Genomic DNA, 23,256 nt, shown 5'->3' with positions numbered 1-23,256 from the left:
CATTTTCACAAGGCTGGAAACAATTATGAACCAAATCAGCTTGCAGAATTTAATATGAAAAATCTGAATGATAATTGGGAATTGTTTAAGAACACTTTACTACATGCCCAAAATACCACAATCAAGGGAGAAGGCTGTATTGGTTAAAAAACCAACCTGCTTTAGAGGAGAAGCAAAGGCAGCTATAAAAATTAAAAAATAATATATAACAAATGGAAGAACGCAGAAGTTGACAATTATGAATTTAAATAAGAAACTAGTAACTGTAGAAAATCGATGAAGCAAAGGGACACAAGAAAAAATCTATGGCCAGCAGAGTTAAAGAGAATAAGGAGTTTCTGAAGTATATTTAGGAAGAAAAAGAATCCTGACAATGGTATTGGTCCATTACTCGATGGAAATGGTAGAATTATCAATAATGCAGAAAAGGGAGAAGTGTTCAGAAAATATTTCTATTATGTATTTGAGGGGAAAACAGATGATGTAGTCATATCATATAATGATGGTGAAATACTTTCCATTCCACTAGCATCTCAGGAGGATGTTAAACAGCAGCCACTAAAGCTAGACACTTTTAAATCAGCAGGTCCAGATAACTTGAATTCAAAAGTTTTAGAAGAGCTGGCCGAGGAGCTCACTGGACCACTCATGTTGATTTTCAATAAGTCTTCGAACACCAGGGAGGTTCCAGAAGACTGGAAGAAAGCTAATGTGCCAATATTTAAAAAGGGTAAACAGGATGACCCAGATAATTATAGGCCTGTCAGTCTGTCATCAATCTGGGCAAGGTAATGGAGTGGATATCAGGAATAAGGCCCCGCAGCTATGCCTCCTGAGTCTCCCGACAGCCTAATGAACAGAGCTGGGCTGCATGAGCCAGACTGTCTGACTAAATAACCTGCTTGACTGGCTGAGGAAGCCAGCAAGCTTGCTCTTAAGCCCAGCAGTAGCAGCAGCTTGTTTGCTGCTCAAAGCATTTGCTAAGGCTGTGACCATTCCTACCTCACTCCCAGCCCTATTCCTGCCTTGCCTCACTCCAGGTAACCCAGCTCTGACCCTCGGCTCAAATTCCTGACTTCAACTCTGACCCCTGGCTCTGGCATTTCATACTGGCTCTGACCCTGGATTCCTATTCCTGGCAGCAACTCGTGCTCTAACCACTAGACCTGACTGCTCACCTCCCAGTCCCTGACAGTGGCTGATACGGGACGCAGTTAACAAAGAATTAAAGAAGGGTAACATAATTAATGTCAATCAATATAGGTTCTTGGAAAATATGAAAAAGGTAATAGTGTTGACGAAAGGGCATTTGACTTGGTACCACAGGACATTCTGATTAAAAAACTAGAAAGCAGGGTGGATTTGATTTAAATCATGATTTAAATCACTAGTCAGGAAGACTCGATTTAATCATGGATTTCTACATAAAAGTGCATTCTTGTTGGTTGTTACCAACCTGAAGATCCTGTATGTTCAGACATGTTCCTTTCACCATCTTCAACACAGCTTCCTCCTGAGAAGGAACACTTCTCATGAAGTTGTTTCATTCGGGCTATCAGGCCTTGCATTTCTTTGTTGCACTGTTTGCATTTTGCACGCATGCCTGTTTTACTCACAGGTGGAGGAACTTCATTAAAATAGTCCCAAACTGGGTCTCTTTTACGGCCTGCTGCCATTAGAGGTTTTCCCTTCTAGTGAGAGGATGGTATGATAGATCTCAAATCAATGAAGGCTACACTCAGAAAGACCTCAAGACTTCTGGAATATGCTGCTCAAACAGTTTCACTTTTGTTTCTCCTGCCTGTCCCTCCCTTCTCACATTTATCTCCAGACGACTTCTCCTTATACCCCTTCCTGCTTCTTCACGTGGGCACCAATGATACTGCCAAGAATGAACTTGAGCGGATCACTGCGGACTACATGGCTCTGGGAAGAAGGATAAAGGAGTTTGAGGCACAAGTGGTGTTCTCATCCATCCTCCCCGTGGAAGGAAAAGGCCTGGGTAGACACCGTCGAATCGTGGAAGTCAATGAATGGCTACGCAGGTGGTGTCGGAGAGAAGGCTTTGGATTCTTTGACCATGGGATGGTGTTCCAAGAAGGAGGAGTGCTAGGCAGAGACGGGCTCCACCTAACGAAGAGAGGGAAGAGCATCTTCGCAAGCAGGCTGGCTAACCTAGTGAGGAGGGCTTTAAACTAGGTTCACCGGGGGAAGGAGACCAAAGCCCTGAGGTAAGTGGGATACCGGGCAGAGGCATGAGCAGGAGCGCGTGAGAGGGGAGGGCTCCTGCCTCATACTGAGAAAGAGGGACGATCAGCAGGTTACCTCAAGTGCCTATATACAAATGCACGAAGCCTGGGAAACAAGCAGGGAGAACTGGAAGTCCTGGCACAGTCAAGAAATTATGATGTGATTGGATTCAGAGTAACAGCCGTGTTAGTCTGTATTCGCAAAAACAAAAGGAGTACTTGTGGCACCTTAGAGACTAACCAATTTATTTGAGCATAAGCTTTCGTGAGCTACAGCTCACTTCATCGGATGCATACTGTGGAAACTGCAGAAGACATTATATACACAGAGACCATGAAACAATACCTCCTCCCATCCCACTCTCCTGCTGGTAATAGCTTATCTAAAATGATCACTCTCCTTACAGTGTGTATGATAATCAAGTTGGGCCATTTCCAGCACAAATCCAGGTTTTCTCACCCTCCGCCCCCCCACAAACTCGCTCTCCTGCTGGTAATAGCCCATCCAAAGTGACCACTCTCTTTACAATATGTATGAAAATCAAGGTGGGCCATTTCCAGCACAAATCCAGGTTCCCCCACCCCTCCCCCCCAAAACCTATACCCTATACCAGAAACCTACTGACCGCTATTCCTACCTACATGCCTCCAGCTTTCACCCTGACCACACCACCCGATCCATTGTCTACAGCCAAGCTCTGCGATACAACCGCATTTGCTCCAACCCCTCAGACAGAGACAAACACCTAAGCATTCTTACAACTACAATACCCACCTGCGGAAGTGAAGAAACAGATTGATAGAGCCAGAAGAGTTCCCAGAAGACACCTACTACAGGACAGGCCTAACAAAGAAAATAACAGAACGCCACTAGCCGTCACCTTCAGCCCCAACTAAAACCCCTCCAACGCATTATTAAGGATCTACAACCTATCCTGAAGGATGACCCAACACTCTCACAAATCTTGGGAGACAGGCCAGTCCTTGCCTACAGACAGCCCCCCAACCTGAAGCAAATACTCACCAACAACCACATACCACACAACAGAACCACTAACCCAGGAACCTATCCTTGCAACAAAGCCCGTTGCCAACTGTGCCCACATATCTATTCAGGGGACACCATCACAGGGCCTAATAACATCAGCCACACTATCAGAGGCTCGTTCACCTGCACATCCACCAATGTGATATATGCCATCATGTGCCAGCAATGCCCCTCTGCCATGTACATTGGTCAAACTGGACAGTCTCTACGTAAAAGAATAAATGGACACAAATCAGATGTCAAGAATTATAACACTCATAAAACAGTTGGAAAACACTTCTATCTCTCTGGTCACGCAATTACAGACATGAAGGTCGCTATCTTACAACAAAAAAACTTCAAATCCAGACTCTAGCGAGAAACTGCTGAATTGGAATTCATTTGCAAATTGGATACTATTAATTTAGGCTTAAATAGAGACTGGGAGTGGCTAAGTCATTATGCAAGGTAGCCTATTTCCCCTTGTTTTTTCCTACCCCCCTCCTCAGACGTTCTGGTTAAACTTGGATTTATGCTGGAAATGGCCCACCTTGATTATCATACACATTGTAAGGAGAGTGGTCAGTTTGGATGAGCTATTACCAGCAGGAGAGTGAGTTTGGGGGGGGGGGAGGGGGAGAATGTGAGAAAACCTGGATTTGTGCTGGAAATGGCCCACCTTGATTATCATGCACATTGTAGGGAGAGTGATCATTTTAGATAAGCTATTACCAGCAGGAGAGTGGGATGGGAGGAAGTATTGTTTCATGGTCTCTGTATATATGTCTTCTGCAGTTTCCACAGTATGCATCCAATGAAGTGAGCTGTAGCTCACGAAAGCTTATGCTCAAATAAATTGGTTAGTCTCTGATGTGATTGGAATAACAGAGACTTGGTGGGATAACTCACATGACTGGAGTACTGTCATGAACGGATATAAGCTGTTCAGGAAGGACAGGAAGGGCAGAAAAGGTGGGGGAGTTGCACTGTATGTAAGGGAGCAGTATGACTGCTCAGAGCTCAAGTATGAAACGGCAGAAAAACCTGAGAGTTTCTGGATTAAGTTTAGAAGTGTGAGCAACAAGGGTGATGTCGTGGAGGGAGTCTACTATAGACCACCAGACCAGGGGGATGAGGTGGACGAGGCTTTCTTCCAGCAACTCGCAGAAGTTACTAGATTGCAGGCCCTGATTCTCATGGGAGACTTCAATCACCCTGATATCTGCTGGGAGAGCAATACAGCGGTGCACAGACAATCCAGGAAGTTTTTGGAAAATGTAGGGGACAATTTCCTGGTGCAAGTGCTGGAGGAACCAACTAGGGGCAGAGCTCTTCTTGACCTGCTGCTCACAAACTGGGAAGAATTAGTAGGGGAAGCAAAAGTAGATGGGAACCTGGGAGGCAGTGACCATGAAATGGTCGAGTTCAGGATCCAAACACAAGGAAGAAAGGAGAGCAGCAGAATACAGAACCTGGACTTCAGAAAAGCAGACTTTGACTCCCTCAGGGAACTGATGGGCAAGATCCCCTGGGAGAATAACATGAGGGGGAAAGGAGTCCAGGAGAGCTGGCTGTATTTTAAAGAATCCTTATTGAGGTTACAGGGACAAACCATCCCGATGTGTAGAAAGAATAGTAAATATGGCAGGCGACCAGCTTGGCTTCACAGTTAAATCCTTGCTGATCTTAAATACAAAAAAGAAGCTTACAAGAAGTGGAAGATTGGACAAATGACCAGGGAAAAGTATAAAAATATTGCTCGGCCTTGCAGGAGTGAAATCAGGAAGCCCAAATCACACCTGGAGTTGCAGCTAGCGAGAGATGTTAAGAGTAACAAGAAGGGCGTCTTCAGATATGTTAGCAACAAGAAGAAAGCCAAGGAAAGTGTGGGCCCCTTACTGAATGAGGGAGGCAACCTAGTGACAGAGGATGTGGAAAAAGCTAATGTACTCAATGCTTTTTTTGCCTCTGTCTTCACAAACAAGGTCAGCTCCCAGACTACTGCACTGGGCAGCACAGCATGGGGAGAAGGTGACCAGCCCTCTGTGGAGAAAGAAGTGGTTTGGGACTATTTAGAAAAGCTGGAGGTGCACAAGTCCATGGGGCCGGATGCGCTGCATGCGAGAGTGCTAAAGGAGTTGGCGGATATGATTGCAGAGCCATTGGCCATTATCTTTGAAAACTCATGGCGATCAGGGGAGGTCCCAGATGACTGGAAAAAGGCTAATGTAGTGCCCATCTTTAACAAAGGGAAGAAGGAGGATCCTGGGAACTACAGGCCAGTCAACCTCACCTCAGTCCCTGGAAAAATCATGGAGCAGGTCCTCAAGGAATCAATTCTGAAGCACTTAGAGGAGAGGAAAGTGATCAGGAACAATCAGCATGGATTCACCAAGGGCAAGTCATGCCTGACTAATCTAATTGCCTTCTATGACAAGATAACTGGCTCTGTGGATGAAGGGAAAGCAGTGGACGTGTTGTTCCTTGACTTTAGCAAAGCTTTTGACATGGTCTCCCACAGTATTCTTGCCAGCAAGTTAAAGAAGTATGGGCTGGATGAATGGACTATAAGGTGGATAGAAAGCTGGCTAGATTGTTGGGCTCAACAGGTAGTGATCAATGGCTCCATGTTTAGTTGGCAGCCGGTATCAAGTGGAGTGCCCCAAGGGTCGGTCCTGGGCCCGGTTTTGTTCAATATCTTCATAAATGATCTGGAGGATGGTGTGGATTCCACTCTCAGCAAGTTTGCAGTGACACTAAACTGGGAGGAGTGGTAGATACGCTGGAGGGTAGGGATAGGATACAGAGGGACCTAGACAAATTGGAGGATTGGGCCAAAAGAAATCTGATGAGGTTCAACAAGGACAAGTGCAGAGTCCTGCACTTAGGACGGAAATATCCAATGCACCACTACAGACTAGGGACCGTATGGCTCGGCAGCAGTTCTGCAGAAAAGGACCTTGGGGTCACAGTGGACGAGAAGCTGGATATGAGTCAACAGTGTGCCCTTGTTGCCAAGAAGGCCAATGGCATTTTGGGATGTATAAGTACGGGCATTGCCAGCAGATCGAGGGACGTGATCGTTCCCCTCTATTCGACATTGGTGAGGCCTCATCTGGAGTACTGTGTCCAGTTTTGGGCCCCACACTACAAGAAGGATGTGGAAAAATTGGAGAGAGTCCAGCGAAGGGCAACAAAAATGATTAGGGGACTGGAACACATGACTTATGAGGAGAGGCTGAGGGAACTGGGGATGTTTAGTCTACGGAAGAGTAGAATGAGGGGGAATTTGATAGCTGCTTTCAACTACCTGGAAGGAGGTTCCAAAGAGGATGTATCTAGATTATTCTCAGTGGTAGCAGATGACAGAACGAGGAGTAATGGTCTCAAGTTGCAGTGGGGGAGGTTTAGGTTGGATATTAGGAAAACTTTTTCACTAGGAGGGTGGTGAAACACTGGAATGCGTTACTTAGGGAGGTGGTAGAATCTCCTTCCCTAGAAGTTTTTAAGGTCAGGCTTGACAAAGCCCTGACTGGGATGATTTAGTCGGGGATCGGTCCTGCTTTGAGCAGGGGGTTGGACTAGATGACCTTCTGAGGTCCCTTCCAACCCTGATACTCTATGATTCCTTGTCCAGATCTATTCCACCCCAACAATCTTCTATTCATTGAACTTTTTGAAACTTTGCATTTTTAGAGAGAGGTAAGGGATTGACTCTGTGTACACAAATTTGCAGAGGGACAATAGGGTTGACGTCTGTTATTTCTCACCTCTATATATTATTTATTTATTTTAAAACATTTTTGCTGTTAACAAGCATTTTTATCTCTCAGGACACAAATCCACAGTTTGAGAACTGCAAAACTAAGCATCTCTGATGTTATCTTCTAGTCTGAGCACTGAGTCCCATTGGGTAGATTAAAAATTAAACCTAAATAATCTATACAGAAGCCGCTGGAAGCCCATAAGATTGGGTTCCTAGCCCATGAACTACTGACTCATTTACAAAACTTTTCTTAAACATTACAGGAATATATTGTCTCATACTATAGAATTAGAATTTATAATCCCCATTCTATGATGAGATACATTATAGCTCAAAGATATCTTAATAAAAACTATCTTTAGATAGGTTTTTTCCTCAAAAAGCATTTTATAAAAAAAAATATGATTTAAATTAAAAAAAAAAAAAAAGATTTTTTTTTAAGAAATCATTGATTTTTATACACCCTGCTAGAAAGAGATCAAATTAACATGGCACACATTTAATAGATTAAGAACTGGCTAACTGATAGGTCTCAACTGTAAATCATAGAATCACAGAACTGGAAGGGACCTTGAGAGGTCATCTAGTCCAGTCCCCTGCACTCAAGGCAGGACTAAGTATTCTCTAGACCAGTGGTCCCCAACCTTGCTGTTGCAATAGCATATTCATGTTCCCAGAAGAGTGTGGCGGGCGCCGGACGACCAGCCGCCAAAATGCTGCTGAGAAGGGGCATCATCAAGAAGCGTCGCCGCCCAAATGCCGCAGAGAAGCAGCGGCATTTGGGCGGCGACGCTTCTTGGCGTTGCTCCTTCTGGGCGACATTTTGGCGGCTAGTTGTCCAGTGGCCACGCTCCTCGGCGGCGGGTTGTCCGGCGGAAGCGCTCCCTTGTCAGTAGGCATCCGCACATAAATGCCCCAGTGGGCGCCATGGCGCCCGCGGGCACCACGTTGGGGACCACTGATCTAGACCATCCCTGACAGGTGTTTGTCCATCCTGCTCTTAAAAATCCCCAATGACGGAGATTCCACCACCTCCTTAGGTAATTTATTCCAGCTCTTTACCACTCTGACAGTTAGGAAGTTTTTCCTAATCTCCATCCTAAACTGCCCTTGCTACAATTTAAGCCCATTGCTTCTTGTCCTATCCTCAGAGCAATTTTTCTTCCTCCTCCTTGTAACAACCTTTTAAGTACTTGAAAACTGTTATGTCCCATCGCAGTCTTCTCTTCTCCATACTAAACAAACCCTTTTTTTCAATCTTCCCTCATAGGTCATGGTTTCTAGACCTTTCATGATTTTTGTTGCCCTTCTCTGGACTTTCTCCTATTTGTCCACATCCTTCCTGAAATGTGGCGCCCAGAACTGGACAGAATACTCCAGTTGAGGCCTAATGAGCACAGAGTAGAGCGGAAGAATTACTTCTCATGTCTTGCTTACAACACTCCTGCTAATACATCCCAGAATGATGTTCGCTTTTTTTGCAACGGCTTTCCACTGTTGACTCATATTTAGCTTGTGACCCACTGTGACCCCCAGATCCCTCATCAAATGGGAGTGTTTCTCTTGAGGGCCTACAAGGGTCAGTTCTTGGCCCTACACCACATAACATTTTTATTGAAGACCTAGAAGTAAACTTAAAATCATCATTGATAAAGTCTGCAGATGACAGAAAAATTGAGGGAGTGGTAAACAATGAAGAGGACAGGTCACTGATACAGAACGATCTGAATCACTTGGGAAGCTGGGTGCAAGCAAACAATATGCATTTCAATACAATGAAATGTATACATCCAGGAACAAAGGATCCAGGCCATACTTATAGGATGGGGGACTCCATCCTGGGAAGCAATAACTCTGAAAGAAATTTGGGGGGGTTAAGGTGGATAATCAGCTGAACATGAGCTCCCAGTGTGCCCAAAAGGGCTAATGCAACCCTTGGATGCAGAAACATGGGAATATCAAGCAGGAATAAAGAAGTTATTTTACCTTTGTATTTGGCACTGATGTGACTGCTTCTGGAATAGTGAGCCCAGTTTTGGTGCCCACAGTTCAAGAACGCTGATAAAATGGAGAGGGTTCAGAGAAGAGCCACAAAAATGGTTATAAGACGGGAAAACATGCCACAAAGTGACAGACTCACGGAGCTCAATCTATTTATTTTAACAGAGAGAAGGTTAAGAGGTGCCTTGATTATAGTCAGTTTTACTACCTTAACAGGGAACAAGTTAAGGGATAACAGGTTCTTCAATTTAACAGAGAAAGATCTAACAAGATCCAATGGTTCGAAGCTGAAGCTAGACAAATTCAGATAGGAAATAAGGCCTAAAGTTTTAAATGAGAGTAATTAACCACTGGAACAATTTACCAAGTGTCATGGTGGATTATTGGTGAGGCCTCACCTGGAGTACTGTGTCCAGTTTTGGGCCCCACACTACAAGAAGGACGTGGATAAATTGGAGAGAGTCCAGCGAAGGGCAACAAAAATGATTAGGGGTCTGGAACACATGACTTATGAGGAGAGGCTGAGGGAACTGGGATTGTTTAGTCTGCAGAAGAGAAGAATGAGGGGGGATTTGATAGCTGCTTTCAACTACCTGAGAGGTGGTTCCAGAGAGGATGGTTCTAGACTATTCTCAGTGGTAGAAGAGGACAGGACAAGGAGTAATGGTCTCAAGTTGCAGTGGGGGAGGTTTAGGTTGGATATTAGGAAAAACTTTTTCACTAGGAGGGTGGTGAAACACTGGAATGCGTTACCTAGGGAGGTGGTAGAATCTCCTTCCTTGGAAGTTTTTAAGGTCAGGCTTGACAAAGCCCTGGCTGGGATGATTTGATTGGGGATTGGTCCTGCTTTGAGCAGGGGCTTGGACTAGATGACCTCCTGAGGTCCCTTCCAACCCTGATATTCTATGATTCTATGATTATCCATCACAGGCAATTTTTCCATCAAGACTGGATGTTTTTCTAGAACTTCTGCTCTAGGAATTATTCTGGGGAAGTTCCATGGTCCATGTTATATAGGAAGTCAGACTAGATGATCACAATGCTACCTTCTGGCCTTGGAATCTATGAAATTATTTTATAAATTGCTAATTTATAGTTATTTCCATAAATTTCAGTCTTGCGACACAGGCCCTTGTTTGGGCCCCTCCCCTGCTATATGTTCTCAGGGCAGTGAGTCTGGGTACTGAGCAGGCACAGAATTCTCTCATTTTGTGTAGGAGCTTTCATGCAGCAGCAGGAACATCTCCCTGCAGAGGGATAAAGTGGAGCCCAAACAGCTCCCTAGAACCACACACAGGGGGCGCAGACCATCATGGGGGGGACGGGACGGGACGGGGACCAGGCCTTTAAAACAGTTACTTCCCATAACAACTGTAGTTCTTGTAGGTAAGGGCCTCTACAGATCCATACTGCAGGGGATGTATATGTCCTGGATGCATCAGCACTGACCTTCTAAAGAGCCACGTCCACTGGGGCTGTGCATTCTGCCCATTTCCTCACTCCCCACTCACCTCAGCATACACAGGAGAATATGGTGACCTACATTTGATTTGCAGGAGGCCACAGCTTGAGAGTGGAGGAATTTGACTTCTGCCACATTAGTACGGCCTGCAGTGGAGCAGGAAAGGCACAAGCAAGCCATGAGCCAAAACAATATGCCTGATGGGGCTCAATATCCCTAACACTAACTATAGGAACGACAGACATTGAGAAAAGCCAAACTTCTATAAAAGGGAGCTGAATTCCTATTGCCCCAACTGTCCCCAGAAGGAATTGAGAAGCAGTCATGTCTGTACTCCTTATAAGGACCCGGCAAAAGTCAGAGGGCACAAAGAAGTAGGCAGGGTGTGCACAGGCCCTATAGCCTGCTCCTCCAGACCTCTGGCTGGCACACACCTGCAGAAGGGATCTGACAGGTAGTACTTGAAGAACCTTTATGCTGTTCAACAAAGCCACTCAATGTAACCAGTGTAATGGGGGACCGCAGCTCAGGGCTGGGTAAGGTATGATTTGAAGGGGAGGTGAGGGCTAGTGTAGAATGAGATCTGGCTGAATACCAGGGCAAAAATCCTAGGCGTGAAGAACACATTGTGCATTTCCAAAGCAGCCTGCGGTACTGGAAGAAAGGAGGCACCACACACACAGGTGCATGGCACCACAGGGATGGCACCATACACAGAGGGATGATATACCAAGGCCCTCACCATTCCTCTCCGATCTTGTAGACGTAAATGATGTTGTCTGTTTGTCCAATGGCGATTTTGGTGGAGTCAGGAGAGAACGCCATGCCTTTCACCATGTAGCTCTTCCTGCCATACTGGGGAGAGGAGAAGGGAAGAAGCAGGGACCGAGGGTGAGGTTAATAAAACATGTCCCAAAAGAACTTCAAGACAGACCCAGAGTAAGGGCCACAGGTCAACCTATTCAGTAGCGCAAAGACCCATACAATGTACAAGCTGATCCCATTCCCATCCCACCTCCCTGGTGTGAGCTTCCTGTAGTTATGGACTACACTAGTCTAGTGTTGCCAGGCACCTGGCTGTGGGTAATTGCTGCTATATACAATATCTAGCAGGGAGGTTAATGAGAGTAACTAACCACTGGAACTTACCAAGGGCCATGGGGGATTCTCCATCACCGACAATTTTCCAATCAAGATTGGATGTTTTTCTAAAAGCTACATCCTAGGAATTAGTTCTATAGCCTGTGTCATACAGTAGGTCAGACTATATGATCACAATGGTCCCTTCTGGCCTTGGGATCTATGGAATGAGGGTGGGTCAGTGTGAGTGAGATACCCCAGCAAAGCAGAGCCAGCTAAAGGATTAGGTAACCTGCTAGCTCAGTCTGATTTCTCCCTCTGTACAAGTTGTTAACTGGATGCATGCTAGGCAATTAGAGATATGGCTCCCTATTGCTGTGTTCATGCACACAGAAGCACAAGCTTACTCCCATGGCTGCACATGGCCAAACACCACTGCCAGACCACAAACAAAAGCATGCACTCTCAAATACACACAGGTGCATGCACTCTCACAGTGGCAGCCCTTAAACACACACACAGGTATACACACTCACAGGTAGGTGGATGGCACATACACTGGATATAAGAACAGTTATACCAGAATGTATCCTTGGGTCCAAGCCCTAAACACTATTGTAATAATCTTTGTACAAAGTATGTCTTGTGAAGGATCATTTGAAAACTCATAATTTGCTGGTCATTATTGTCCTGGCAAAATATGTGTGGCAACATTTTATGTGAAGTTATAAGATTTTCCAGTATGATGTTATTAAGATGTTCCAAATCACAGCTCTCCCCAAGCAGAAGTTGGCAAATAGGTCTGTCCTAAACAAAGGAATGTGTGCTCTGTTTAATTTGCAGTTAACAGAGTCATCAAGCAGGAAGGGGAAACACAGGAAGCTCAAATAGATGAGAAAAAGCCGCAGGGAATGTACTTCCGCATAGACTTTTTGTCTCCTGGTATCCAGCTGGAAATGTTTTACAAATGGAAGGACTGAAACTATAAAAAGGAAGGGAGAACACCCCAGTATACCCCTCTCTCTTCCCTTTCCCATCACATTCTCTACACCTGAAGCAACAAAGGAAGCCTTCACTGGATTCTGAGGGAAGGAGTTCTGACCTACAGGGTTTGGTCAGTAAGACTGCTGAAAACACATGGTGAGAAACTTTGCTTGAATCTGATATAGTTTGTTAATTTGGCACCAGTAGGGTTTTAACTTTATTTTAGGGCTGTCAAATGATTAAAAAAATTAATCATGATTAATCGTGAGATTAAAAAAAGAAATCACGATTAATTGCAGTTTTAATTGCACTGTTAAACAATAACAGAATACTATTTATTTAAATAGATCATAAATAGGGCATAAGAGCAGGTTAGACAAACACCTGTCAGGGATGGTTTAGAAAATATTTAGTTGTGCCGTGAGTGCAGGGGACTGGACTAGATGACCTCTCGAAGTCCCTTCCAGTCCTACGATTCTATGATTCTATGAAGATGGTCAGAGACGCAACCCCATCCTCGGGGTGTCCCTAAACTTTTGACTGCCAGAAGCTTGGACTGGATGACAGGGGATGGATTGCTTGATAATTTCCCTATTCTGTTCATTCCCTCTGAATCATCTAGCACTGGTCACTGTCAGAAGAGAAGTTACTGGGCTAGATGGACCATTGGTCTGACCCAGTATGGCCATTCTTATGTTCTTATGAAATTGATATTTTATATTCTGATCCAACCCCTGTATCATTTTGGGTACAGGCTACAGACCTCTGTTTCACCAGCCACCAAGAGGACCAGTCAGCTGTGCTGAAATGCAAGCTACCTGTAGATATCTCCAGGCTGTTTGTTTGCTGACACGGTTGTGAAGCATTTAAAAGGACTGAAAAGCTGCCATTTCTCAAGCTCTGAAAAGTCCAGGTGATACGCAGTACACACTATGATCATATTATAAAGACTGAAAAATCATCTCTGAGAGTTCAAAAGGGAATGTGTTTTGATGTGCGTGCTAAAATATAAAAAAAACTGTTGATGCAAACATTCAAATATAAGGTAACAAAAACAAAAGGGGAAACATCTGTATAAGGAAAATCAGTAGATTTATTAATAGTTTTTTTGAAAAGTTATTCCTAGTATTCCAAAACCTATTTACAGTACTTTATGCTATATAAAATGTGTTGTGTGTGCATTGCTTGTTTTACTAAGAAAGCGTACAGTAGTCTCTCTAAGGTTTAACTCTGTGTCATACTTTCTGAAAAGTTTTGACAAGACAGAACTTTGGCCTCTGCTTCAACGAAGAGTTCAGCTGACGTCGAGGAAATAGGGGATGGTATAATTATACAGAATATTGCTTGAGCATTCCCTCCCCTGTCCCCTTTACAACAGCATAGGAACAGTCTGGGCCTGTAGTTGTACTCTGATGGGAGCAACATTTGAGGCTGTGCTTTGGGGCTATGCAGAATGTGGTGTAGCATTTCAAGCTGTTATGAGCCCTCTGAAAAGTACGGAGCAATTTACAAGTTGCTCTGCTACTGCCAAAAACTGCCCTGCATAGCAGCATGTAAAGTATCAGTGTGTCACAGACCAAGAGTGTCGGGTGCCCAGTTGCACAGAAGCAAACAAACAATCTCTTTACCTTTGCATCAGCAGGCTTGGTGGAAAATTTGTCCCTTCTCTCTCCATGTTCGTCATACAGAAGCACAACCCTGTCTACAGTGCAGACAGCAAACTTGGCATTGTTGTAGGACCAAGCCATGCAGGTGACCTTTGCAGCACCATCCTGGAAGAAAACATCGCCACTGCCAGTCTGGACCGGAGCAGGGTCCATTAGAACATAAGAGCGGCCAGACGGGGTCAGACCAAAGGCCCGTCCAGCCCAGTGTCCAGGGGCCAGGTGCCCCAGAGGGAGCGAACAGACCGTCCAGTGACCCGTTCCCAGCGTCTGGCAAACAGAGGCGAGGGTCCCCATCCCCGCCCAGCCTGGCTAATCGCCACTGACTCCAAGACCTCTCCTCTTGAGGGGTAACAGCTAATTCAGAGCCCACCATTCGGTATGTTCCCTGGGGATTACATTTTCCGATGCGCATTACCACACGTTGGAGGGCCCGCAACTCAGCCCGAGCCCTGGTGTGGGCGTTGGCATTTGCCCCGATGTTTCTGGGCGGACCCCTCTGTGACCGCTGCCGGGCTCTGGGCCTCCCTCACGTCCTGCGGCAGGGAGTTCCGCAGCCCCTTGGGCCGAGCGTGAAGGATTCCCAGGCTCCAGGCCGCCGCGGACCCGCCTCGCCCCTCCCGCGCCCGGGCCCCTGGGTCCCGCCCGCAGCTGCCCGCGAGTCGGGGGCTGACCTGGGGGGTGAGCAGCGTCCGCACGTGCCGCAGCTGCATCCCGGGGCCACTCGGGCTCCGCGTCTCCCGCCTCCGCGCGTTGCCCCGGTAACCGCCTGCCGAACACCACAGCAACCGGCGGCACGCGCACAGCCGGCAGCCTGCGTCACCGGGAGCGACCCTCGCCGCGCATGCGCCGAGCCAGGCCGCGCCTCGGGGCGACGGAGGGTTCGGTGAAGAGACTCCGCCCCCGCGTGCAACGGCCCTCACCCACAAACTCCGCCCATTCCGCAGAGCCCCGCCTCCATCAACCTTTAGCCGCGCCCTTCCCCACGAGCCACGCCCACTCCGGCAGCCTGACCCCACGCAGCAAGCCCCGCCCCCAGAGCCGGGCGCGCGCTCGAGCGACTCAGCGTGCCCCGGGGGCCCGGGCGGGAGCGCGCGCTGGCCTCGCCTCCCCCCCCCGCCCCCGCCCGGGGCGGCCCGGCAGAGCGCGGCGATGGAGGCGCTGCGGGCGGCGGGCCGGGCCGTGCTGCGGAGCCCCCGGCTCGCCCGCCACGGCCTGGGGCTCTGCTGGCACCGCAGTAAGTGCGGGGCGCTGGCGGGAGCGGGCCGGGGGGCTGCGGGGGCACTGCGGGGGAGGGGTGCTGGGGGGGAAATGGGGGTGATGTGGGGGTGAAGGGGGGCACGGAGGTGAGGGCAGGGGGGTGCTGAGGGGAGTGGGGGGTATTGACGGCGGGGGCGGGGTGGAGGGCCGCGGGGGTATTTCAGGGTGGGGATGCTGAGGGGGGGGCGTGGGGGTATTGACGGCGGGGGCGGGGTGGAGGGCCATGGGGGTATTTCAGGGTGGGGCTGCTGGGGGGGGCCGTGAGGGTATTGACGGCGGGGGCGGGGTGGAGGGCCATGGGGGTATTTCAGGGTGGGGCTGCTGGGGGGGGGCGTGGGGGTACTGACGGCAGGGGCGGGGTGGAGGGCCATGGGGGTATTTCAGGGTGGGGATGCTGAGGGGGGGCGTGGGGGTATTGACGGCGGGGGCGGGGTGGAGGGCCATGGGGGTATTTCAGGGTGGGGCTGCTGGGGGGGGCCGTGAGGGTATTGACGGCGGGGGCGGGGTGGAGGGCCATGGGGGTATTTCAGGGTGGGGCTGCTGGGGGGGGGCGTGGGGGTACTGACGGCAGGGGCGGGGTGGAGGGCCATGGGGGTATTTCAGGGTGGGGATGCTGAGGGGGGGCGTGGGGGTATTGACGGCGGGGGCGGGGTGGAGGGCCATGGGGGTATTTCAGGGTGGGGCTGCTGGGGGGGGCCGTGAGGGTATTGACGGCGGGGGCGGGGTGGAGGGCCATGGGGGTATTTCAGGGTGGGGCTGCTGGGGGGGGGCGTGGGGGTACTGACGGCAGGGGCGGGGTGGAGGGCCATGGGGGTATTTCAGGGTGGGGATGCTGAGGGGGGGCCGTGAGGGTATTGGGGGCGGGGTGGAGGGCCGCGGGGGTATTTCAGGGTGGGGATGCTGAGGGGGGGCCGTGAGGGTATTGATGGCGGGGGCGGGGTGGAGGGCCATGGGGGTATTTCAGGGTGGGGCTGCTGGGGGGGGGGCGTGGGGGTACTGACGGCAGGGGCGGGGTGGAGGGCCGCGGGGGTATTTCAGGGTGGGGATGCTGAGGGGGGGCCGTGAGGGTATTGACGGCGGGGGCGGGGTGGAGGGCCATGGGGGTATTTCAGGGTGGGGCTGCTGGGGGGGGGGGCGTGGGGGTATTGACGGCGGGGACGGGGTGGAGGGCCATGGGGGTATTTCAGGGTGGGGCTGCTGGGGGGGGGGCGTGGGGGTACTGACGGCGGGGGCGGGGTGGAGGGCCGCGGGGGTATTTCAGGGTGGGGATGCTGAGGGGGGGCCGTGAGGGTATTGACGGCGGGGGCGGGGTGGAGGGCCGCGGGGGTATTTCAGGGTGGGGATGCTGAGGGGGGGCCGTGAGGGTATTGATGGCGGGGGCGGGGTGGAGGGCTGCGGGGGTATTTCAGGGTGGGGCTGCTGGGGGGGGGGCGTGGGGGTACTGACGGCAGGGGCGGGGTGGAGGGCCGCGGGGGTATTTCAGGGTGGGGATGCTGAGGGGGGGCCGTGAGGGTATTGACGGCGGGGGCGGGGTGGAGGGCCGCGGGGGTATTTCAGGGTGGGGATGCTGAGGGGGGGCCGTGAGGGTATTGATGGCGGGGGCGGGGTGGAGGGCCATGGGGGTATTTCAGGGTGGGGATACTGAGGGGGCTGTGGGAGTAATGTGGGTGAGGGTGATGTAGGGTACTGAAAGGGGTTGTGGGGGTACTGAGGGTGGGGTTGGGGGCTGTGGGAGTATTGAGGGGCAGGATGGGGGTATTGAGGGTGGGGGGCAGTGACAGCACGGACTTAGATCTGTGAGTGAATCTGGCTGGTGGGGCTCTTTTTCTTTCAGTTTGGGTGGGGGCACTAAGGGTGGAATGGCGGGGATTAGAGGGCGAATGGAAGCAGCAGGCATGGTTGAGGGGGGCCGTGGTGGGGGTGAGTTTGGCAGGTGGGGCCCTTTTCGTTCTCCAGCCCAAGTGGGGGGCAATGAGTGCCAGGGGCCCCAGGAGCAGGAGGAGCCATGGAATTGCTGGGGGAGCGAGTGTCTGTGCCCCCTACCCCTATGTCTCCGGGCACCTCATGGTCTAAGCCAGGGTTTTACAAACCATGAGCCATGACCTACTACTGTGTCCCGGCATGTAAAGTGCTGGGTCGCCGTGCTTTGGTCAACACTGCTGACCGGGACGTTAAAAGTCCCCTTGGCAATGCTGCCCAGCTAAGGCAGGCTAGTGCCTACCTTTTCCGACACTGCGCTGTGCCCCAGAAGTGGCCAGCAGCAGGTCCGGCGTCTAGGCAGGGGGTTCACGGGGCTCTGCGCGCTGCCCCTGTCCTGAGCACTGGCTCAAGCCAATGGGAACTGGGGCAGTGCCTGCGGGCGAGAGCCTCTGCCTAGGAGCCAGACCTGCTGCTGGCCGCTTCCAGGGCGCAGCGCAATCCGCGGTGCACCCCGGCTGCGCCGCTGACTGGGAGCTGCCGGAGGTAACCGTGTGCTCCAATCCCCTGCCCCAGCCCTGAGCCCCCCCAAAACCTGGAACCCCTTCCTGCACCCCAAACCCCTCATCCCTGGCCCCACCCCAGAGCCTGCACCCCCAGCCCAGAGCCCTGACCCTCTCCCACACCCCAACCTCCTGCCCCAGCCCAGAGCCTCCTCCCATACACTGAACCCCTCATTTGTGGCCCCACCCCACAGCCCTCACCCCAACCCTCTGCCCCAGCCCTGAGCCCTTCCCACACCACAAACCCCTCATCCACAGCTCCGTTGGGTCACAGGCATCAACAATGTTCTTCAACTGGGTCCCCAGAAAAAAGTTTGAAAACCACTGATCTAAGCAGGGCTGCCTCCAGACTGCAGAGACACTATGAGTCTGAGCCCTAATCTCATGGGCTGGGAGTGTTCATAGCACTGTCCCCTTGGGTCCTGGAACACCAGTTTGGGACCCCTGCTTCTCTCTGCAGTCAGAGATGACCCTGCACTCAGACCATGGGGCAGCGAATAAAAGGGGGGCATCTTTCCAAACACAGTTGAACTGCCCCAAATGCTGCAGGCCCATCACTCAAAGACCCCAGTGACCTGGTTCTAAACGGGCCCAGTAATAATTGCCCAGACTCTCTGGGAATCGGGTCATGTTCCTTCAGTGCCTCTGAGAGGGGACATGGTGCTATCTCAGATCCCAGACTCCCAGGATTAATCTCTTGTCTCCGAGATGGTTTTATACTAACGGATATGGATATGTGGCCGGTACTGTCTTTGTGTTTAGTGCCCAAAGACCCGATTTGGGATGGGGCTCCATTGTCCTGGGTGGTGCTGGACAAAAGCTGGCCCCATCCCACGGAGCTTGCAGTTTTAGGATGCAAAGTGCACACGTGGATTAATAAATTCAAAAATTGAGATTTCTATTGTATTAGATATGAAGAGTAAGTAATACAATCAGAACAGAGGTCCTCATTTCATATACATTCATTTGTTTTACAAAGTGGTCACATTTTCAATATGCTGTATATTTTTGTATCCATGAAGGGGACTGATGATTAGGGAAAGATCGCTTGAGTTCTTGGCACCCAAGAGTGAGGCAACTCCTCTTTCTTTTGAATTTAAAGTCAGTTCCCTCATAATTGGAGGGAAGGAGGGGATTGAACTCCTCATTGCCCTCCCTGTCAACAGCAAAGAGTCAGCACATTAACTGGCTATTTCTGCTAAAATGATCAGTAGTAAAATAATGAATGATGACACTGGGCTTCAGAGTCAAGATCCCATGGGGATAATTTGGACAATTACACCTCTCGGGATATTGTTTGAGGCAGATTCAGGAACACAACACTGGCCCTGTTGCAGCACAGGAAGGGTGGGGAAGAGGGACATGGCTGGAAAGTTACAATTCCCACATAAAAACAACGAGGAGTCCTTGTGGTACCTTAGGGCATGGCTAGACTTGCAGATATAGAGCGCTTTGAGTTAAACCAGCCTTCGGAGAGCGCAGTAGGGAAAGCGCTGCAGTCTGTCCACACTGACAGCTTCAGTGGCCACATTTGTGGCACTTGCAACGGCATTGGGAGCAGTGCATTATGGGCAGCTATCCCAGCATGCAAGTGACTGCAACATGCTTTTCAAATGGAGGGGAGGGGGGTGGAGTGTGACAGGGAGTGTGTTGTGTGTATGTGGGGGGAGAGAGAGTGGGTTTTTGGGGGGCTGAGAGCATGTCAGCATGCTGTCTTGTAAGTTCAGACAGCAGCAGACCCCCCCCCCTTCCCCCAGCCTCTCTCTCACACACACAGCATTCCACACTAATGGCTTGCTTTGTCTCGGAGCAGATAAGTAGCCGGCTGTCAGAAACGGAGCTTTCGAAGGGCATATCCGCATTCCTACAGCGATTCAAAAACAATACAAGAGTGGCCACTTGACTTAAGGGGATTATGGGACATTTCCTGAGGCTGATCAGAGTGCAGTAATGCAACACCTCGTTCACACTGGCACTGCGGCGCTCCAGCGGGGGCGCAGCAAATGTTATTCCACTCGCCGAGGTGGAGTACCAGCAGCTCTGTACCGCAGAGTCAGAGCGCTCTATGTGCCTTGCCAGTGTGGACAGGTAGTGAGTTAGTGCGCCCGGGGCTCCTTTATTGCGCTGTAACTCGCAAATGTAGCCAAGCCCTTAGAGACTAACAAATTTATTTGGGCATAAGCTTTCATGGGCTAAAACCCACTTCATCAGATGCATGGAGTGAAAAATACAGTAAGCAATTTGTTGCCAGCTATGTCCGCATATCTATTCAAGGGACACCATCATAGGACCTAACCACATCAGCCAGATCATCAGGGGCTCATTCACCTGCACATCTACCAATGTGATATGTGCCAGCAATGCCCCTTTGCCATGTACATTGGCTAAACTAGGTAGTCTCTACACAAAAGAATAAATGGACACAAATCAGACATCAAGAATTGTAACATTCAAAAACCAGTAGGAGAGCACTTCAGTCTCTCTGGACACTCAATAACAGACTTAATTCTTCAACAAAAAAACTTCAAAAACAGACTTAACGAGAAACTGCAGAACTGGAATTAATTTACAAACTGGACACCATCAAATTAGGCCTGAATAAAGACTGGGAGTGGATGGGTCACTACAGAAAGTAATTTTCCCTCTGCTAATACTCACACCTTCTTATCATCTGTTGGAAATGGCCGATATCCACCTTGATTGCATTGGCCCCATTAAGACTACAAAAGTAATTTTCCTTCTCTTGATATTCACCCCTTCTTGTCAACTGTTGAGAACAGACCACTTCCACCTTAACTGAATTGGCCTCGTTAGCACTCACCCCCCACTTGGTAAGGCAACTCGCATCTTTTCATGTGCTCTGTGTGTGTGTGTATATGTATGTGTGTGTGTATATATATATAATAGAATATACAGCTCACTGTATTTTTCACTCCATGCATCTGATGAAGTGGGTTTTAGCCCACGAAAGCTTATGCCCAAATAAATTTGTTAGTCTCTAAGGTGCCACAAGGACTCCTCGTTGTTTTTGCTGATACAGACTAACACGGCTATCCCTCTGAAAGCAAGTCCCACACAATAAGCCTTGAAAGCGTTAAGCTGGGACTGCTAGAGCACAGGGCCCAGATGTGCAAACTGAAAGCAGTATTACAGCAAACATTCGTACCTCACCTACACCGAACTGCTCAGCATGTACTCACCATCACCTGTCTCTCCACCCTTGTGAATGCCCAGTGGCTTCATACTGATGTGAGTGAGGTCTGGCATCAGGTCCCCGTCTCAGTGTGGGAGATGTTCAGGGGAAACACAGCAAACGGGGGAGTGCTGCTGGAGAGTGATCCGGATTGGTAACTCAGTAGAAATGCAAAAAGAACAGGACTTGTGGCACCTTAGAGGCTAACAAATTTATTTGAGCATAAGCTTTTGTGAGCTACAGCTCACTTCATCGTTAGTCTCTAAGGTGCCACAAGTACTCCTTTTCTTTTTGCGAATACAGACTAACACGGCTGCTACTCTGAAACCTATCAGTAGAAATGAGGAATCAAAATTTGTATTTGCAAACTAAGGCTGCTTGTTGGCTGGTCAGAAGGAAGAAGGAGATGTTGACTGCAAGGCACCTGGGGTGGGGAGAGCTGAGTGGAACAATGGGGGTGCTGGAAGGGAGGTAGCTTTGATGGAGAAGGGGCACTGAAGAGCAGAGCTCGGGTGTTGAATGATTAAGCTGTTCTTTCCTTGCTCTTAGTGGCTTGGGCTGTGCCTTTTCTGGGGAAAGGGGCTCTATGCTTTCTGGATAGTGGGGTGGGCAGGCCAGACTGTCTTCAGGAGGAGATTGTGCAGAGCCTGAATGCTCTGGTGAAAGCACTTTGTGCTCCTGGCCCTGTTCTGCCTTTGGAGACTCACTTTTTTCCAGGCCCCCAGCTCCCCTGAGTGCAGATGAAAGTGGAACAGTTGGTGGTAGCAGGAGCATGTTGCTAAGATACAGGAAGCTGTGAAATCTCAGCAGCCTCCCCTCTCTGGAGAGCTGCAGAGTGGGAAGAGCTAGAGTAGTCTAGCAGGTGGGGCCTGAGCCAGCATGAGACCAGCCCCACATTGATGGCTGGAGACCTCACACACATGCACCCTGATGCTCCAGTGGGAGGGGCTTCCCTGATCCATAACCACGCAGGTGGGGACCACACATAAAGCTGAAGGGGCAAAAGGATCTTAATGTGGAACATAGTCACTGAGCCAGCCTGACCTGGGGAATGCCAGCCCAGCCATGTATGTGGAGCTGGGGGGAAGGGAGGTGCTAGCCTGGCCCCATTTATTTAGTTTTCACTTACAATTGAATCCTCCCCTTTCTAACTAGCAGTTTCTTGCCCTACTTTTTGAATCAAGGTCACTTGCTTCAGCTAGTGAAAGACGCTGCAGGAGACAGTGACTGAGAGGGTTCCCTGGGAAGGCTTACACTGTCCAGATTGTACAGAGCACAGAACCAAGCTGTTCTCCCACTGATTCATGCCTGCCATGCACTCAGAGCAGTCTCCTTGTTAATGTGCCTTCTGTGTGTTGTACCTGCTGAGAGGCAGGGACCTGGATCCTTGGGCTGTGGGCCATGTAGGCCCTGTACAGACTGTGTCCAAACAATGCCATATAAAGCTATTACCCTGGACTCCAGTTGATAAGTTTCCACTCATATGCCCCTTTTCTCATGCTTAGACTTTTGCATATTGCACTTTTTCCACTGAAGCGTTGCTTGTTTGGGCTTTGCCCAGAGCGGAATGGCCCTGGAAAGTTTTAGCAAAATCTTGGGGGAATGAAAAGTGCATGGAAGGCAAAAAGTAGGTCAAGAAACAAAAATGTGCTCCTGTTGCTTTAATCACACTTTTGCCCAAGGGAAGCTGTGATCGTGGCTAGTAATGCCTTTGTGTGGTCTCCAAGGTGTACGTTAATGTATGTGGCCCTGTCTCACCCATCGCCAGTTGTGTTCCATATTCACCATCCTGTCATTTTCCTATTGAGATAGTGCCATCAGTGTTTACAATCTTATTATGTTTATACAGCACTCAGCACAATGGGGCACCAATTCTGGTTGGGGCTGCTGAGTGTTACGGTAGTGCAGAAAATCATTTACAAGATGATAGCAGAAAATCTGATTGTCAGACAAGAGTGATTAAAGCAATAGGAGCATATTCTGGTTTATTTAGATCTCCACAAGTCTCCCTAGAATGCACATGTAGAATTAATTCAATTACAAATATTACAGGAAAAAAATGAAGATTATAAACTTTCTTATGCAATTAA

At 49.4% G+C, this 23,256-nt stretch overlaps 2 protein-coding genes across 9 annotated transcripts in view; one reads left to right on the top strand and one right to left on the bottom strand.

The window, feature by feature from the left end:
* IFT172 (intraflagellar transport 172) overlaps positions 1–15,075 on the bottom strand; it is a 133,700-nt gene extending 118,625 nt beyond the window's left edge. The window contains exons 1-3 of the mRNA XM_074947253.1: positions 14,908–15,075; positions 14,198–14,341; positions 11,248–11,360 (exon numbers count right to left, since the gene is read on the bottom strand). Of these exons, the coding sequence (XP_074803354.1) occupies positions 11,248–11,360; positions 14,198–14,341; positions 14,908–14,946 (296 nt within the window). The 5' untranslated portion in view covers positions 14,947–15,075. The remainder of the gene's footprint in view (positions 1–11,247; positions 11,361–14,197; positions 14,342–14,907) is intronic.
* A 297-nt stretch (positions 15,076–15,372) lies between these two features.
* LOC141984306 (low density lipoprotein receptor adapter protein 1-like) overlaps positions 15,373–23,256 on the top strand; it is a 29,950-nt gene continuing 22,066 nt past the window's right edge. For all 8 annotated transcript variants that reach the window (XM_074947245.1, XM_074947244.1, XM_074947243.1 and 5 more), the window contains exon 1: positions 15,373–15,470. In XM_074947245.1, the coding sequence (XP_074803346.1) occupies positions 15,386–15,470 (85 nt within the window). In that variant the 5' untranslated portion in view covers positions 15,373–15,385. The remainder of the gene's footprint in view (positions 15,471–23,256) is intronic.

This window comes from Natator depressus, chromosome 3 (assembly GCF_965152275.1).
Source record: "Natator depressus isolate rNatDep1 chromosome 3, rNatDep2.hap1, whole genome shotgun sequence".
NCBI lineage: Eukaryota > Metazoa > Chordata > Testudines > Cheloniidae > Natator > Natator depressus.
The sequence above is the reverse complement of the archived record's forward strand: the minus strand, read 5'-3'. Positions and strand labels throughout refer to the sequence as shown.